At 37.5% G+C, this 20,567-nt stretch overlaps 1 protein-coding gene across 1 annotated transcript in view; it reads left to right on the forward strand.

Moving 5' to 3' along the window:
• The window catches only part of GLIS3 (GLIS family zinc finger 3), a 585,734-nt gene that overhangs the window by 492,606 nt on the left and 72,561 nt on the right, over positions 1-20,567 (forward strand). Inside the window, 1 exon segment of the mRNA XM_021006269.2 lies at positions 14,945-15,113. Within this exon segment, the coding sequence (XP_020861928.1) occupies positions 14,945-15,113 (169 nt within the window).

Below are 20,567 nucleotides of genomic sequence, written 5' to 3' on the forward strand. Positions count from 1 at the left end.
GCACCTGAGCACGGCTCCTCTAGACACTAATCATTTCTTCCCTGGCTATAGACCTGCATCCATGATGGGAAAATGTAATCGGGCAGCTAACACAGAAGTTTCAAGCTCTCAGGGGAATAGCTATTTGTACGAGAAGCTGAATATTCATGTAACTTTCCAGGACATCAATACATCCTCATTTTACCTTATTTATTTCAGTTCCCCAGTGAACAGTTGGGCTCTTAAGCTAAAAGCTAATAGGCATGTTCTTCAGGTCTGTATCTTCTCTCTAGCTGGTAAATGAGTCTCCCTAACACATTTGTTTATCCCCTGCCAAAAGTATCCATCAGATGACACGTGTTTGTTTTCTTTGTCATGGTTCACAGGAGACAGGTACTATTGTTTGCCATCAATTAGCTTAGGGTCTTGTGTCAGGGATGTATAAGCTGGTGTCATTTCCCTCTGACAGCCACCCAATCCGATTGGAAAGGAATTGTTTCATTATCCACTCATCAGGGCTGCTAGATAATGATACTGCTCCTTGGCAAACTAGAATAAAAAAAGACAGGCAGAGAGAATAGACTTTTAGGAAACGGCAATATTAAAATTATTCATGCCCCAAGGAGGAGAGAAAAAAAGATCAGGGGGATGACTGTGGAGTCCGCAAGAAGCTCCTTTTCCATAATAAAGGTGGAATGAGTAATGATGCGTTTCCCAAGTAGAGAGGAAGGCATTCTGAAAAAGAAGCTAGTAAGAGAACCCATTGTAGCCAGAGACAATGGTGAAGTGAGTATTCGCTGAAGTGTCTCTCTAGCTCACCAATTAGCTCCACGATCCAATTTCTCCCTCTGAATGACCCTTACAAAATATTTACCTCTCTTGCGCATAAACGTCCTCCTCTTTGTGCTCTGAAGTCAGTAGAGAGGTTTCCTCTACAAATCTGAAAGGACATGCAGTTGAATTACTTAAATGGGAAATAAAAACAGAAACCAAGCACAGCCGGCCTCAATTTTCCCCTTTCAAGGACCAGAACTTTAATCACACAACCGTTACACTTCATTCCTCTAGGAATATCTTGACAGAAGTTGTTTTTAAATTCAGGAAATTAACCAAGACAGTATCTTTATGCTTGTAGAGAAACAAACACAAAGAGTGCTGAAAATGTAAAGTACTTCAAGATAAACTAAGCTTGAAGGAGGACAATTGTGTTGACATTTTAGTAACAACCATTTTCACTCCTTAAGGAAGTGCAGTTATGCATGAAAATGACTTGTTATCTTTTTAAACTGAAATGTGTTCTGATTTGTGAGTAGGAAGCTGTGCACTAGTCCTATCTGCACCCCCCCCAAAAAAAAAACACCTCAGTATTTTAACCCTGTGAATTTCCGCCTTAGAAAAGCTGGGAAGTTTTGTTTCTATTCAATTTATAATTTTTCAGAATGCATAATTAAGACAATAACAAAAGCTTGAGAGTCATTATGGTGTAAGAGATGGCAAACCGGCTTTGGAATCAGGCAGAGCTGAGTTTATTCTTGGATACATCCTGACTATATGACCCTGGGCAAGTCACTTAATCACTCAGTGTTGTCAGTTGGATAGCAGGTGGTGATCTGCATTGGGAGAGGGAGTTTGCTTAGCTGGAATTCCCTGTACCAATGAAATCACAGATTTTTTTTTAATAGCTCATATTTCTATGTAACCTTGGGCAAGATACTTTTTTCTTCAACATTAAAATGAGTGGTTGGACTAGTCTCACCTTTCATTTCTAGAGTTATGATTCTGTATATTCTCTTAAAGCCTAGAAAGCACTTTCTAGCCATCATCTTATTTTATCTTCGCAGCCCTTTATATATTTAATGTATAAGATATATACATATTGAATAAATACATTTATATTATATACATAAAATATTAAATTTATATTTCACTTATATTATTCTCACTTGCCCAAACAACAACCTTGTGAAGTATATGCCATCATTATTGCCCATTCTACAGAGGAGTCTGAAGCTTGGAGGAATTTGCTTGCCCAGGATCACCCAACTAGTAAGTGTCAGAATTGGGATTCTATCCTAGGTCTTCCTGAGTCCAAGTCTAACATTTGGTACCCTCTGCTGCTACATCATACCATCCCAAGGAGGTCATCTTATCACCAAACAACAGGTCATGGGATAATAGAAGCTAGAGGCTAAAATCCAAATAAGTGAGGTGACTTGCCTCAGGTGTACAGAGTACCTCGGCAGGAACTCAGTCCCAAGACTCAGACTTCCAATCCAGTTCTCTTTTCATTATACCACACTGTTCTGTGACTGACCCTCAACTTAAATGTTCATTTCGTGACAGTGGCAGGAAGGTTGAAACTATTATCATGCAGCCTACAGTTTAGAGGTGAAAGAGTACTCAGAGAATATTTAGCACAGCCATTTATTTTATGAATGGGAGAGGACTAGTGAGCTCAAGTCACTAGGTCATAAAGAAGAAAAGTAGCAAAGGCAGATTTTGAACACAGATCCTCTAGTCTGATGTTTATTCCCTTCTGTTTTAATAATCTATGGCCAACTTTCTCTCTGTGTTCTCTTTCTGTCTTCCTCTGTCTGTGTTTGGAATATTTTGTCATTATCTCTCTATCTCTCTCCCTCTCCTTCCCTTATGCTCCTGCAGCAGATACATTTTGGGTCCATAAATCTTCCAACTCATTAAAGACCCATGAAATAAATGCCACACTACTCAAAAAAGGGTTAATTCACCTCCCACGAGTAATAATTATGTCTCTCTTGGTTCGTTACGGCAGTGCATCTAAAATATGAGATGAGATCCTGATTTTTAGCACATTCCCTTTAAGTGGTTTCTCCAAATGCATATTTATAATTGTAGGTTGGTAGATGCAAACCCAGTAAATCCCTTCTCTCCTGCATTATTGACAGAGTGGAAAACATTTCAGCGGCAAATTCTGCTGTATACATTTACTAAAGGATAGCCTCTATTCTAATTGCTCATTAATAAGTACTTCTCCATCCCTCAGATCAATATGCCCCTGATGTGCACTTGAAATTTTCTTGAGAAACAGGCACATTTCCTACTAGCCACCTATTTTCTAAATCAAATCATTCACTAAATGTCTTGCTTATGTTTGATAGCTGGACAATTGGTATTTTAAATATTGGAGTCATTTTTGAGGTGCAAAGGCAGAAATGAGCAAATACTTCTATTGTGTATGGCTAACTGATAGTTAAATGGCTAACCTACTCTTGCATGTTATGTGTGATATTATCATTTAAATGTGCCAATTCCCAGAACTCAGCTTCTCTGTATTGCCACCGGAACACAACTAACTTTGGAACAAACCCTTTTTTGATGATCAGTTTCACTTAAAGATGCATCATTCTTTGCCCCAACAATGGACACATTTTGTTTTCCCCTTCACAGGAAAATCCTATGAGTTCTGTATATTATTTTACAATGATAGAGGAAATGAAAAATAGTTTCCTCTTTTCAATAGTAAATTGGAATTTGCTACCCACCTTTTTATTTATATTTTTTAATTAGACAGAACCTAAAACAATATCACAAAATTTCTTTTGCTGACCTATGGCCATGTGAAAAATTTAGCTATTTCAGAAGCCAAGAATCCTTGATTTTACAGGTGTGATTCTCTCCATGAATTCAGATCACAACTCCTCCAAACCTTCATAGAATGTTTCAGGACTTGCTGTGGTTGGAAAAAAATCACTTTAAGGACATCAGTATCACAAAAACCTAAAAAGTTGAGAGAATCCAGGAAGAATGGGTGTCAAAATGTTGCAGAGAAGTCAAGGATAAGGACAGATATGTGCTGGTTAATGTTTAACAGTGGCTCTTGAGATGAAGTAGGGATATAGCTACAACATACTTTTAAGTTTAATCAGCATTAGTAATATTTTTTCCTTTACTTCTCTACTCTAGACAATCAACAAAACAATAAATCAAGCCCAGATCTGTAATGTTTTCTGATTTCTGAGGTGCAAATGCTCACACTGAAAATTTAACAATTGGGGGCAGCTAGGTGGTGCGGTGGATAGAACACCAGCCCTGGAGTCAGGAGGACCTGAGTTCAAATCAGGCGTCAGACACGTAACACTTACTAGCCGTGTGACCCTGGGCAAGTCACTTAACCCCATTGCCTAGCCAAAAAAAAAAAATAGTAACAATTGACTTTTCTGAGCCAGATTGAGCTGGCTCCAGTATACTCCCAGATAAGAATTGATAGAGGAGATTTTCACCCCAAATGTGACTAGATTGGTCACTTAAGAGATTGTTGATTACTTTGCACAGATCAGTTTCAGTTGAGTGACGAGATTTTTAAAAACAGCTTACAGAGAGTTCAGAAGAGAAGAAGAAATAGAGGCACTGAATATAGACGGCTTTTTCAAAATTTTGGCTGAAAAAGAAAAAAGAGCTATAGGATAATAGTGGGAATGGTAGGTTCTAGTGAAGAATTTTTCAAGGATACACGTTGAGGAAGGAACCAGTAGAAAGGGATTGAAGATTGGGGGAGGGGAAGGGGAGAGAGTAGAAACAATCTGTTGGAAGACAGGAGAGGGGAGTTTGAAAATGAACGCATATGGATTGATGAGGTAAAATGGAGATGGATTGGCCATGGTAAAAAGAAGAGCCACCCCATCATCAGAGGCAGTATTAAAGAAATAAATGGTGGGGGGGTTACATGAGTGAGTTGTGAGAGGAGAAAGAGAGAAGAGGGAGTCTTATTAGTCTAACACTAAGTTTAGTATATCTAGTATAACTAACTAGTTTATCACCAAATGGTCCACATGTAAAGACTTTCCAGGTTGGTGGGAATTTCCAGAGCCTGAACTTCATTAGTCTTTCAAAGCTCAGAGCAACCTCCATGTTCCTGTTAAGACTCACAGATTGTTAGAACTGGAAACATCCATAGTGGAGTATAGTTCACCCATACCTAAGAAATCTTTCTATAGTGTCACCCAATAAGTGGACATCTGATCTCTGACTAAAAAATCTTCAAGGAGTATCCCAGTTGCGCCTTGTTGGTATGTCTCTTGTTACTTTATTAGCTGTGCATTTCATTTTTTTAGTTATTTCTTTAAAAAAAAAAAAAGAAAAGAAAACCTTTACTGAGAAAGAACCTACCACCTCTGCAGGCAATCCTCTCCCCTTTAAGATGGCCCTAAGTGTTAAGAAGTGTTTCTTTATAACACGCTAAAATCTACCTATTTGTAACTTCCACCCATTGCTCCACAGGCTGGTCTCTAGAGGCAAGTACAAGCCTAGTACCTCTTCCCTTGTAACACTTGCAGATGGTTATTATGACCTTCCTGAATGTTTTCTCTTCTCCAGACAAAACATCCCCAGCACCTTCACTCAATTCATATATGAATGGCTTGATCTCAAGGCTGTTTATCATCCTGGTTGCTCTCTTCTGGATACTCTCCAATTTATCAATATCCTTCCTAAGATCAGCACCCAGAACTGAATGTAGTACTTTAGATGTGGTCTGACCAGGGCCAAGTGCAGTGGGATTGTCACTTCTCTTGTTCTGTTGACTGTCCCTCTCTTAATGCAGCTTGAGATCACATTAGTATTTTTTGATTATCTCATCTCACCATTGATCCAACTTGAGCTTGCAGTCCACTAACCTCCCTAATTCTCTTTCTGAGGAATGGCTATCAAGCCATTCCTTCCCTATCTTGTCCTTGGGAAGCTGATTTTAAGAACCCTTTATCACTCAGCACCATGAAAGCCACAACCCCTCCTGGATCCACAGTATAATTTATCCTCAGTTTGTTCTACTTCATGCTGAAATAGCCCTAAAGATTGGTATTCAGTGCAATATTTCCTTTCATTGACACTAAGGCAACTGATTTTACATGGGGAGAGAGAGCTGTCCATTGCACCCAAAGCCACCTGAGTCACATAAAAGAACCAACTTTAAATGCTGTGGTCTCCATATCTAAACAGATATTTTTATATTTCAAAGATTTGTGATCTCATCAAAGTTGTATCATTTGGGAAAGGTTGAAAAAACTGGAGATATTTAGTCTGTGGAATAGAAGTTTCAGGGGATATATGATATATGTGTTCAAGTTTTTGAAGGGTTGTCATGTGGAAGAGGAATCTGGTTTGCTCTAGTTAGATTTTTTAAAATTGTTTATTTTATTTTTAATTTATGAAATTAAAGAAGCATTTCCACGATGTAGTATCTCATAAAAAGGATAATTGCTTATGAAACTACCAATGTATTATGTACAACTTGCTATTCCTTTTAAATATATAATAAAGTTATCACGTAAATTTCTTTTTTTTCTTTCCTCCCTTATAGCGATGGCTACCATTAGACACGAGTGTGTGAGTATATGTACAGATAGCTTCTTCCTTCATATGCCCTTTGTAGTTAATTTGGGTATTCATAATAGTCAAAATGACTTATTTGCCCAAAGTTCTTCTTAAAACAATATTGCTGTTATTATTAGATCTGAAGGGCAAAACCAGAAGCAATAGTTAGAAATTGCAAAGAAGTTAGAAATTGATGTCAGTTAAAAACAAACAAAACAAAACACCTTCCCAGCATTAAAGCTATCTAAAAGTAGAATGAGCTGCCTGAAAAGGTGATAGGTTCCCCCATCCTTGGAAGTCCTGAAGTAGAAGCTGGAAGGCCTTGTCAGGGATGGTATAGTAAGGATTCTTTTTTTGGATCTGGATGGCATTGGATAACCACATAATATTTTGTGACTCTGAGTACTGCAGACCTTAACTCACACACATCTCCCCTCATCCCCTCCACCCAAAGTACTGAATGACCTCTTCTGATTAATAATAATAGCTGACTTGATAACTGCTAATTGGGCATGTTCTGAGTGTACAGGTTGAACCGAATGGCTGCCCACATCCCTTTCAGCTCTCAAATTTGGTGATTATGTAACGTTTGTAGAAGGTTTTCAACTCACTTAACATGATATATATTATCTCACAACAACCCTGTGAGATAGGTGCTATTACTATCCCCATTTTACAGATATACTTTGAGGTGGCATCTGAAAAACACTTGGACAGATTTTTCTTGATCAGAAGTACAAAGTGTAGCTGGGTTACTTCTACCATTTTCCTCAGGAGGAGACAAAAACTAAGTAAGAACTTCCATAATCCAAAACCGATAGAAAAAGTCCTGAGTGTAAGGAGAGTGATCTTACTGCCCCTAGTTTAAGTAGGGGACCCATATATTAATCAAGAGTATAGACTTTTTCTTCCTTGGGGATTGCACCATCTCTTAATCACAAAAGCAATAAGAATATCCAATATGTTCATCTACCATGCCTAATCAATTGTTCCGTCTGCCAGTCACTGGTCATGTCTGAAGGTAGACTTAAAAGAGTTTTCCCAGCTAAGAAAATGGCAATGACCCTGTGGTAACACTAGGCAATGAATGCTAACACCTTTGGACATCATACTGATATTGAAGGATTTCATCACTTCAGGCTTACTAAGAATTTTTTGCACCCTGGAGAAATGGGCACAGCTCTGAGCTATCACTCAAGAGGTGGTGTGTGCCTCATTGCAATGTGTTCTATACTAAATGGCATAGATAATTGGAAGGATTCGATAATAAGCAATGCAATCAAGGGCATGATGGCTATTTAATACTTGAATTAGTGCTTTTTCACCCTGAGATTAAAAAATTATATTATCCTAAGCTTAGTTTTCACTGACATAGGCACTTTGGGGAGGTAGTGGGTGCCAAATTTGGGCACAATGGATAAGAAGTAAGTGTTATATTGACAGATGTTCTAATAAGCTGAGATTCAGGATTGCTTCCTCGGATGTTTGAATGTGAAGCTTAATTCAATTTATAAAAACAAATACAATGAACATTTAAGCACCTGCTGTGTTCAGAGTGCTGTTCTACAAGCTTGGCAAGATGCAAAAGTTATATGATAATAAAAGTAATATAACAATAACATTCTCAGGGGCTACGATTCCATCAATGTTGGGCTATCCCTTTTACCTATGCAAACTGCAGTCTCTCTAAGACTTAAGAGGTAATCTTTTTGAGTAGCTTTTGTCAAAGGTTCATCACACCATGGCTAATTTGGTGGCAACCCTCTTCCAAATGACCTAGGTCATTTTGACTATTGTAATAATTATAATAAGTCATTTTGACCATTTTAAATAACCAGATTAATTACAAAGGATGTATGAAGGAAGACACTATCTGAATCCAGAGAAAGAATTGAGAAATAGAACTATATATAGAATGATTTTATATATATATATATATATATATATATATATATATATATATATACATATGTGTGTCTAATGGTACTCATCTCTAAGTGGAGGGAAGGAAGAAAAAAAGGAAAAAAGAAAAACAATTTACATTATAACTTTATTATATGTTTAAAAGGAATAGCAAGTTTTACATAATAGATTTGTAGTTTCATGTACAATCATTTTCTTATTATACTATGTTATGGAGATGTTTGTTTTATCCCACAAATTAAAAATGAAATAAAATAAGACAAAATGACCTATGTTGAACCTCACATAGTATACATGAAGTGTGACTATGATTGACCCATAGCACACAATTCCTTTCCAACTGTAGGAATTGAAAGATTTGGTTTTCTACTAGTCTTTTAAGACCCTGGGATTATTTCCAAGCAAAAATGGCGTATCACAGGAGGCCTTTAATGGAGGAAGAATAGTAATACAGTAATGTAAGGATAATACTGATAGTTCACATTTTCATAGTGCATTAAGATTTATAAAACTTTTGTGCAGATTATGGTCTCATATAAGAATAAAGCATATGCTAAATAATTATAAAATGAATGAATTATGAAAAAAACATAAATACTGGAGATATGAGTATTTAAAAAAGAGAAAATCTTTTCCCTTAAATACTTTACATTTTAATAGAAGAAGACAACATAGTGGAGCGATGACCAGGAAAGTGCATTTTATTCTGGGGAGATAAAAAAGGGAGAAGGAAGAGTGGATTATATCTGATAAATATTGTTCATAGGTTCAACTATGGTTAAAAAAAGCTAGATCTTTTTCATCAACCAATAAAAAAACATTTATTAAGTATCTGCTATATGTCTACGTACTAGATGCTAGAGATAGAAACAAAAATGAAACATTGCCTACCCTTAAGGAGTTTACATTCTATTGGAGGAGACAACATGCATATGCATTAGGTCCTATTCTATACAATGATGTAATGATAATAGTAATCGCTCACATTTCTATAGTATGTTAAGATTTATCAAATATGTTTAGTGTAAATATATAAGTAGAGCTTATATAAGATTGCACACCACCTCAGAGGGTGGGGGAAAAGGGGGAGAAAATTTAAAACTCAAAATCCTGTGGAAGTGAATGTTGAAAACTAAAAATAAATTATTTTTTTAAAAAATTTCCAAAGTACAAAAAATATATAGAGAGAGATTATAAGATCCTTGAGGGCAGCAACTATCTTTCTTTTTGTATTTGTATCCTCAGCACTTAGCACAGTGCCTGGCACATAAGAGGCACTTAATAAATGATTTTTAAAAAAGATTCATTAAACTTTTGGGCAGGTTAATAGTCCAGCAGAGGAATAAAGCATATGCCCAGATAACTATGTTATGGATGAATTAATGAATGAAAATGGATTTAAAAAATCCATAAATGCTAGGGATTTGATTATTTAATAAAGAGATAATTCTTGGCCACAGGGAGTTTACATTTTAATAGAAGAAGACAACATACTGGAGTAGTGATGAGGGAAGTGTGCCCACTCTATAGTACCAGTAGTTCCTAAGAGAATGGCCAATTGTTACTGATGCTGTTGCAAAGATATAATGATTAAAAATTAAAGTATAGGTGAACATGACATTTCACTAATGATAGAGAATGAGAAAAGAATATTAGATTTATCATCTTAAGAGATTTTTGGTATCTTTGCAGAAAGTAGTTTCAATTAAATGATGAGATGTGAGGAGCCAGTTTTCAGAAGGTTAAGAAAAGAGAGAGGAGAAAAAAGCAGAGACATAATGTGTAGATGGCTTTTTTAAAGGAGCTTGGCTAATGAAGGAAAGAGAGGCATAAAATAAGAGATGGTATGGATGGTAGGCTCTACTGAGGAGTTTTTTTTAAGGCTTAGGGAAATTTGAGCATGTTTATAGACATCAAGGAGGAAGTACTAGATAGGAAGAGATTGGTCACTAGAGAGAGAGAGAGAATGATAATAAGGGCAACCTGTTAGAGAAGAGAAAGGGAGATGGGAAGAAGTGGTTGAGATGATATCAAGGTGTTGTGAGATGAGGGGAGAAGATGGTAGTCTAGTTCAATAGCCTCTGTAGGCAGACAGTCCAAAAATAGGCCCACATTTGAAAGCTTTCCAGGTTGCTGGAAACTTCCAGAGACTGTACCTCATTAGCATGGTCTTTTGTTACCCAGCATCACCTCCCTGCTGCTATGTACGAAGAATCATAGAATTGGAAGAAACTTCAGTGGCCAAAATGTCCAATCCATACCTGACAAAGAATTCCTTTTATGATATCATTCATCTTCTATAACTTCATCTAGTCCATACCTGAAAATTTCCTCTGAGTACCCCTAAGAGTTTGATAGCATGATACTTGGGTTACAGAGGTGTTTTGGACCAGGAGAGCCTTCTTCAAGACTCCTCACATTGTACCAGTGGTACCAATAGGTAGTCCTGACAGGCGTGGGACCTAGCAGACTATAGGGTTACAGCCACAAAATGTACCAAACCATCTACTACATTTAATTTCCCAAAGCAAAATATGCTGTTCTATGTCACCCTTCTTCTCCCTCCCCCAACCAACCCTGCCCATCTCTCTGCCTTCCCCCAGCCTGAGGTCATCATCTTTTCTTCCTTTTCTAGAGATGTCTAGGGAGGAGTCATGCTGATTTTTATTTGCTGATCTGTAAACTCTAATGGCAAAGTCTTTCCTTTGCTGTGATCATTATCCATTTGCCCCAGGACTAATAAGTGAGGGATATATTCAGTTATTACCATTTTTTAAATGTCTAGTAGAGTTCACAGAAACTGTGTATGTAAGGGGGAAAATATTTACAAAGTGTCTTTGTGACCTCTTATTCTTCCATTAGTATATGAGACCAAGCCCCAGCCTTACAAATACCAATATTCATGCTACTGCCACAATTATTCCAAACAGCCTATTCCCCTGGGTGAAATTATTATTTGGAATAAAAGCTGAATTCTGGCTCCCTAAGCAAGTATAGCAATAAATGAGGGTAGTGATTCATAAGGCGACTCTCGTGTGTTTGCAAATGGGCAACTTTTATTGAAGCTGACGCACAGAACAGAAGCTCTATATTACCTTTTCTAGCTGGTAAGCACTTTCCAGCCTGCTTCAAAATCTTTTGAAGTTGGGTTGAGGGGTGGTGATGGTGTTGGTAGTGGTGGTGGTGTCTATTGCTGTGGGAGGGTAGAAATAGGCATTGGTGTACAGCACAAAGTTAGACCTACAAAAGGCAGCAATAAATCTATGGAATTAAGTTATCCTAGTATCAGTAGTTTTTGAGAGGAAAGGTAAGTAGCTACATTTTAATGGGGCCTTTTAAGTGACAGAGCTATTGCCTCATTAAGAGTACAGAACAGGAATTTGTATTAAGCAGTTTCTTGCCAAGGGATGGTGTCTGTCTGTTTTGTGTCTGGATTTGGGAGGAGTACTAATTTATCAATAGAGTTCCCACAACCTTTCCCCCCTTATAATCCCCTAATTTTTCTCAAAGATCTAATTCTCCTACTTTCTAACTTGGAATAACCCAAAAGAAAGTTCTCATAATTGGTGTTGTCCACGAAATCTTCCTTCTCTGACTACAAGACTAAGTTCTGAAAAATTCAAAATCTCCCTTCCTCCTCAAAGGAACTGGATTTCACAATATTTTTTTTAACCTTCTCAGGCCAAGTACAAGCATACATCTACCTCTTTCACATGCTTCAGTGGCAAGTTACTATCAACTGCTCCTGGGGGTGGGGGGAGGAAACTACACACAGACTTAGGTTCCTCATCCCCCTAAGCACTCGTCTATTTCCTCAAAAAAATGCTGTCTTTGTTAAAATGTGACTCGTTCTTACCCCAAACTTGATTTTTTATTCATATGTGCATATATGTGTGTTAGATAGCTATATACACACATGTATATACATACATATAATCATATACACATTGTTTAAGTACATGTGTAGTCAGAGGCAGCCTAGTGGACAGGAAAGAGTACATACACTAAATATGGAGTGGAAAGCCTGGATTCAAAACCCAGATTAGCTTCTTTACTAGCTGCATGACCTTGGGCAGCCATTTAACTTCTCTCTCCCAATCTCAGTTTCTTCATCTCTAACTAAGTTGGACATTTTCAAAAGCCTCTTTCAGCTCTGAATCCTGTGAGCACTTGAATGATCTCTTAAAGAACAGAAATAAGGAGGCCATCCAGCATCATATTACCTATCAGCAAAGCAGTAATTAGATGTAACTCTGCCTGGTACAAATTCAATATGGCGCAGGGATAATGGTGGTATCATTAAGGACAGTCTGACTGTGTGCATAGTTGTGTCAGGAGGTAGGGAAGGGAGGGGAGTGAGAAAATAATTAAGTGCCTACTATGTGCCAGTCACTTTGCTAAGAACTTTTTACAGGTATGTTTTCATTTGATCCTTACAACAACTTTTCGAGGTAGAGGCTATTATTATTCCCTTTTTACAGTGGAGAAAATTATAGCATATTTGAGCTGGCAGGTGACCCCATGTGAGGTAGCACATTACCCCATAGAGTTTAAAAGTGGAAACTGGAAGACAGAAGTATTAGACAGGACTTTAAGTATGGTGGCAGCAGCAGTAGCATTTAGGTCCCAGGTCACCAGAAAACTAATGGCAGAAACAGAGAGACTGTGGTTCCTAAGAGAAGGAAGTGTAACTATCTCATCAGCACGCTATGGAGAAACCCTGTTTTCCCCAAGTCATTCACAGATCTGTTTATCAGTAGATGTTAGATTCCTTGAGAACTGGGAGGATAAAGCCATGATAGAGTCTATGAAAGGACTGAAAGTATGAAATTTTCCTAGAAAGAAACACCATGTTCCAATTCATGATCCAAGTCATAGAATCATAGATTTTCAGCTGGAAGAGATGGTAGTCGTTACTGAGTTCAACTCCTTAATTCAACCCCTTAAACAAAGAAACTGAGGCCTAGAGTAATTAAATGTCCTTACACAAGAAGTGGCAGAAACAGGATTAAAACTTAGGTATTAAAAGTCTAAATCTATCTCTCTACTATACCACAGAACACACTTTGGAGGCAAGACAGAGATCTCTTAGTGATGACGGAAGATATCAGGGGTGTGCTGATAAATGTTTAACAAGCAGGGTGAAATGTTCACAGGACTCACTTTTAACTTTAATTTACATTATTAATATTAACACCTACCCATGTCTAGACAGTCAATGAAACAACAACCAACCCTTGATTTGGCGAGTTTGCTGATTTTTGAGATGCAAATGTTCACACTGAAAATTTAACAACCAGCTCTCCTGAGCCGGTTCATGATAATTCCAGCATACCCTTGTCTCAGGATAGTGAGATCTCTGCTGGGTACCTTTGGCACATTAACAGACTTCTCTCCAGACAGGGTCCGAAAGTGACAAGCAATGATTTCTTCTATAGCATTGTAACAGTTAGCCAGGACCAGGTTTCAAGCCTTAGGGTAAATTCCACTATAGAAGATTAGCATGTCAATCAATCAATAAGTTGTGAGTGCCTTAGCCCCAAACAAATGACCACACATTTATTTTATAGATATTTCCTATATACTTAGATACATGCACATTATCTCTCCCAACAGAATTTATGCTACCATGTTCTATTTTTGCCTTCGTATCTTCAGAGCATAGCTCAGTACATAGCACATACTAGATACTTACTCAATGCTTATTGACTGATTAATCGATACTAGGAACTAGGACTAAATGAAGTGCTCCTAATCTGGGATCCATCCACCTCCCAGGGGTTTGTTAATGGAACACATTAATTTTTTTTCACTATAATTGGTTTCCTTTATCATTCCAAGTATTTTGTCTTATGCTTTTAAAAGCATTATTCTGAATAGAAATCCATGGTTTTCACCAGACTGACAAAGAGACCTCTAACCCCAAAACCAGTTAAGAATCTTTGGGCTAGGTGGCCTGTAGCACCCCTCCAGCTCTAACATTCTATGAATTGATAAAAGCTAGTGCCCATTGCTTTGAATCGCCACCAGGAGAATCTCTCTAATTACAAGGTCTGAGTCCCAGCAAGTGCATCTGAACAATAGTGCAAAATGGAATACAACTAGGGATGTGCCACCCCCCCCCAGCTGTCCCTTCCTGCCCCCTAACTTTCACCACCAATGAAATGGTAAGAGGAATCAGAAACAAATGTATTAACTTACTGTCACGCTTGAACTATTGTAAGGTGATAACATAGAGGACCACTAGTGGAAACATTTGAAGCTCAGGTGATTCCGTCCTATTCAGACAAGGTGTTTGTAGGGAAAGGCGGTGCTTAAAGGACAAGCCGTGAAAGGCAGCTCCCAGCATAGTGCAGGCTGAGGAGTTCTTCGGTACAGTGGCAATGAGGAAAGTATTAGCCAGCCAACTTCCTGATTATTAATAGGTGGACTCCACTGCAATGAGTTAAAACAAAACCTGTGTATATTCAGCAAATGAAGAATTGGACCATAAGAATCAGCCTCCCACCCCTTACCCCATCATGTCTCTTGTCAGTCATCTACAGATGAAACCTTTGCTTTCTTCCTTTTATCCCCCATTTGTGTGTGTGTGTGTGTGTGTGTGTGTGTGTGTGTGTGTGAGTGTGTGTGTGCACACGTGCTTTATTTTATTTGTGGCTTAGCTTGAATTCCCTGTCTTTCTTTTTTATTTCAGCCACGATTTTCTCCAACACTCACTCAAGCCGCAGTGGAACAGCTGCTGGGGCTGGGCCTCCCCCACATCCCATCAGTCACCCTTCTCCGGGACATAACGTACAGGGGAGCCCCCACAACCCCTCCTCCCAGTTACCTCCTCTCTCCGCTGTGGACTCAGGAACTGAAAGGTAAGACCATCTGTCTCTTCCTCCTAAGCAGTGACACAGGCAAGCCTCCCTGCACCAAGAAATGATTTGACAGTTGCTAAATTTTATTAATAATACATTGGTGGGTTGATTTACCCAAAGGTGACATTTAAAAAGTACATACACATTTCACAAGAATCCAGTCTGCTCATTCTCTGGTTGTTTTTTTTTTCTGCCTGTTTGGGGGGGAAAAAAAGATATTACTGACAGTCACCTAAAGTGTCTGTTTCAGGGAAAAAAGCAGCAGAATTTCCCTGTTGTTTCAACACCTCCGGTTCAGTTGTCACATATGTAGGCCATGTTAAGATGACCGTATTTGACTGTTGATCAGTTTAAGGTTTTATTTTGTAACATAAAAGAGCACACTATTTCCAAAGGTTTTTGAGAGGATTGCTAATCAAGATATTATAACTCCCTATCCACCGAAGTCCTTTCCTCTCTTCCTTTAAGGCTCTTCTCAGATGCTACCCCAGTGGGGGGACGGGTTCTTTGACCCTCCCAGGTGTCAGCAATCTTTCCCTCCTGAAATGTCTTTTAGCACTTGGACTCCTTCCCTCAACTTTCCCTTGTATCGCAGTCATTCCTATATTGATTCTTCTTGTAGGTTGATTGATGATTTCTGAGCCGCCCTCTTTCCATAAGGTTGTAGCTTCCTCCTTGAGAGCAGCATCTGTGCCATATCCGTCTTTGTCTCACCAGTGCTCAGTTCAGAGTTTTGCACACAGTAGATGCTGATTTTAATTTTAATTGAATTTTAATTGAATTGAAGTCTATCACAAAATTGTATATAATGGAATCCAATCCCAAAAGCATCTCAGTGTCTACCATGCACAAAGTACTACAGAGACCAAGATAATATAAAAGTGGTTGCTGAATTCAGGGAGCTTACATTCCAGTATTTTGATAGTCTGCTAATTGGTCTCCCTGCCACAAGTCTTGCCTCACTCCAATCCATCCTCCATTCATCTGCCAAAATGATTTTCCTAAAATGCAGACGAAAATATGTCACCCCTCTACTCAACAAACAGTTGGCTCCTTATCACCTCCAGGATTTAATGTAAAATCTTGTTTGGCATTTAAAGCCCTTCCCAATGTACTCCCCTCCTCCCCAATATTTCCAATATTTTTACACCTTATACTGTCACCGACACTAGAATCTTTGATCCAGTGAAACTGGCTTCTTTGTTATTCTTCAAACAAAACACTCCATTTCTCAACTCTGAGAGCTTTCAGTGGCTGTCCCCCATGCCTGGAAAGCTCCCCTTCCTCATTTGTATCTCCTGACTCCCTTCACTTCCTTCAAGTCTTAGCTAAAATCCCATTTTCTATAGGAAGCCATTCCCATTTCGTCTTAATTCTAGTCCTTTCCCTCTGTTAATTGCCTACAGTTGATCTTTTTATTTTATATTTCAAATTTTTTTCCAATTACATGTAATTTTTTAACATTTTTTTTAGAGTTCCAAATTTTCTCTCTCCCTCCATCCCTTCCCCCTCATTAAGAAAGCAAGCAATTTGATATAGGTTGTACATGAGTAGTCATGTGAAACATATTTCCATATTAGTCATCTTGTGAAAGAAAACACAGACCCCCCCCACAAAAATCCCCATAAAATATAAAGTACAGAACAGTATACTTTAATCTGCATTCACCTCATCAGTTCTTTCTCTGGAAGTGGATAGCATTTTTAATCATGAGTCCTTAAGAATTGTCTTAGATCATTTTATTGCTGAGAATAGCTAAGTCGTTCATAGTTGGTCATTATAAAGTATTGCTATTACTATGTGCAGTTCTCCTGGTTCTGCTCACTTTACTTTTTGCAACATTTCACATGTCTTTCCAGGCTTTTCTGAAGTCTGCCTATTCATCATTTCTTATAGCACAATAGTATTCCACTACATTCATATGCCACAACTTGTTCAGCCATTCCCAAATTGATAGGCATCCCCTCAATTTCCAATTCTTTGCCACCACAAAAAGAGCTAATATTAATATTTTTATACATATAGGTCCTTTTCCTTTTCCTTTTCCTTTAATCTCTTTGGGATGCAGACCTAGTAGTGCTATTGCTGGATCAAATAGTATTCACAATTTTAGAACATTTTGGGCATAGTTCCAAACTGTTCTCTAGAATGGTTGGATCAGTTCACAACTCCATTGACAGAGCGTTAGTGTCCCAATTTTCCCATATCCCCTTTAACATTTGTCATTTTCTTTTTCTGTCATATTAGACAATCTGATAGGTGTAAGGTGGTACCTCAGAGATGTTTTAATTTGTATTTCTCTGATCAATAGTGATTTAGAGCATTTTTTTCATATGACTATAGATAACTTTGATTTCTTCTTCTGAAAACTGCCGGTTCATATTCTTTGACCATTTATAAATTGGGGAATGATTTGTATTCAAATAAATTTGACTTAGTTCTCTATATAGTTGAGAAATGAGATCTTTTACAGAAAAATTTACTGTAAAATCCCCCCCCCCATTTTGTGCTTTCCTTCTAATCTTGGCTACATTGGTTTTGTTTGTGCACAACCTTTTCAATTTAATATAATCAAATTTATCCATTTTACGTCTGTAATGAGCTCTTGTTTAGTCATAAATTCTTCCCTTATCCATTGATCTGACAGTTAAACTATTCCATGTTCCTCTAATTTGCTTATGGTCTATGCCCTTTTCATCTAAATCTTGTACCCATTTTGACCTTATGTGGTATATGATGTGAGATGTTGGACTATACCTAGTTTCTGCCAAATTGCTTTCCAGTTTTCCTAGAAGTTTTTGTCAAATAGTGAGTTATTGTCCCCAAAGCTTGTATTTTCAAGTCTATCAAACATTAGATTAGTATGATTATTTACTGTTGTATACTATCTACCTAATCTGTTCCACAGATCCACCACTCTTATTTCTTAGCCAGTACTACCTTGTTTTGATAATTACCACTTTGTAATACAGTTTGAGATCTAGTGCGACTAAGCTACCTTCCTTCACATATTTTTTTCATTGGTTCCCTTGATATTCTTGACCTTTTATTTATCCAGATGGATTTTATTGTTTTTTTCTAGGTCTATAAAATAATGTTTTTGTAGTTTCATTGGTATGGCAATAAAAAAATTAATTGAGGTAGAATTGTCATTTTTACTATACTGGCTTAGCCTACCCATGAGCAATTAATATTTCTCCAATTGTTTAGATCTGACTTTATGTGTGTGAAAAGTGTTTTATAATTGTGTTCATATAGTTTCTAGTTTTGCCTTTGCAGGCAGACTGCCAAGAATTTTATATTATCTATAGTTATTTTAAATGGAATTTCTCTTTCTATCTCTTGCTGTGGACTTTGTTGTTAATATAAAGAAATGTTGATTGTATATGTGGATTTTTTGTATCTTACAATTTTGCTAAAGTTGTTAATTATTTCAACTAGACGTTTGATGGATTCTCCAAGTATACCATCATCTCAACTTCAAAAAACAGTAGTTTTGTTTCCTCATTGCCTATTCAAATTCCTTCAATTTCTTTTTCTTCTGTTATTGCTATGGCTAGCATTTCTAGTCCAACATTAAATAAGAATGGTAATAATGGTCATCCTTGCTTTACCCCTAATCTTAATGGGAAGCCTTCTAGCTTATCCCTATTACCGATAATGCTTGCCAATGATTTTACACAGAGCTACTTAATCATTTTAAGGAAAGCTCCATTTATTCTTATGCTTTCTAATATTTTTAATAGGAATGATTGTCACATTTTGTCAAAAGATTTTTCTTCATCTGTTGAGATAATCATATGATTTCTATTGATTCCATTATTGATATGGTCAATTATGCTGATACTTTTCACAATATTGAAACAGCAATGCATTCCTGGTATAAATCCCACCAGGTCATAGTGTATGATCTTTGTGATATATTGCTATAATCTCTTTGCTAGTATTTTATTTAAAAGTTTTGCATCAATATTCACTAAGAAAATCGATCTATGATTTTCTTTCTCTGTTTTTGCTCTTCCTTGTTTAGGTATCAGCATCATATTTGTATCATAAAATGAATTTGGTAGAACTACTTTGCCTATTTTTCCAAATAGTTTTTATACTATTGGAATTAATTATTCTTTAAATATTTGGTAGAATTTATTTGTGAATCCATCTGGCCTAAAGGATTTTTTCTTAGGAAGCAGCTTATCTTTTATGTAGTCCGCTTGTACATATTTGTTTGCATGTTATCTTCTCCATCAGATTGCAAGTTCCATGAGTTTAGGGACAGTCTTTTACCTTTCTTTGTATCCCTACCTCTTAACACCATGCCTGACACATAATAGTTGCAGGGAAGGTTGTGTTGGGTTATAAAAGCTAAGGAGAGGAGTTCATATTTTATTCTGGAGGCAAAAGAGAGGAACTAGAGATAACTGAGTAAGAGAGTCACCTGTCAGATCTGGAATTAAGGAAAATTATGTACATACCATCTAGAGAATGGAGAAGAATGTACTTAGAATAAGTACACTTCATCTCCTGAGAGATTTGAGAGCAAGGACATCCAAGAGAAAGTGACTGCAATAATCTTAGAGATGAAAAAGACATGAATTAAGAATAGTTGTATGAGTAGAAAGAAAGGTTCAAATGCAAGAGATATCATGAAAGTAGAAATGGCAAACTTTAGCAACTGAGTAGATATGTGGGGTAAGGGAAAGTGAGAAGACCAGGATAATGCCAAAGTTAGAATCTGGTAGACCAAGACAGTTGTGGGTGACTGAGGCAGAAATAAGGAAGACTAGATGAGATTAGAGTTTGAGGAAAAAGTCAATGAGTTCATTTTTAGACATGTTGGGTTATAATGTTGCCAGTGCATCTAGTTTGAAATGCGCAATAGTCAATTTGGTAATAATGGACAGAAATTCAGGGGAGAAACTGGGGATATATGGAGTCTAGGAGTCACCTGCATAGAGATGACAGTTAAACCCATGGAATTTAAGGAGATTACCAAGGGACTGGATCCTTTGGGATGGTTATAGAACTATAAAATTTAGATTATATATCCAAAGCTTGAAGAGACCCCAGAGGCCATCTCATCAAATTCCTTCATTTTATAGATGAATAAACTGAGACCCAGGGAGGTTAAAGGCTTCTCTATCAACTTAAGCCTGGACCCTCCCACCTGGAGCCTATCCTCTTCTGTGTGGGGAGCTTTGCACAAAATGAATGATTCACTGCATGAAAATGTATTTAAATGCTTACTATGTGGCACGTGCTATGCTGAGTGTTAGGGGCAGACACACAAAAGCTTAAGCATCCCCTGCTCTCTGGGGCCCTCTTAACTTCCAACAGGGGACAATACACGTAGGGGAATAGTGCCTAAGGAGAGGCATTATGCTCCAGAGTTGCAGGAATGACGAGTGGGGCCAAAAGGGAGTAGATTGACATACCTCTCATAGGAGAAACAGCAGC

This window comes from Phascolarctos cinereus, unplaced genomic scaffold (assembly GCF_003287225.1).
Source record: "Phascolarctos cinereus isolate Bilbo 61053 unplaced genomic scaffold, phaCin_HiC Scaffold_4;HRSCAF=312, whole genome shotgun sequence".
NCBI lineage: Eukaryota > Metazoa > Chordata > Mammalia > Diprotodontia > Phascolarctidae > Phascolarctos > Phascolarctos cinereus.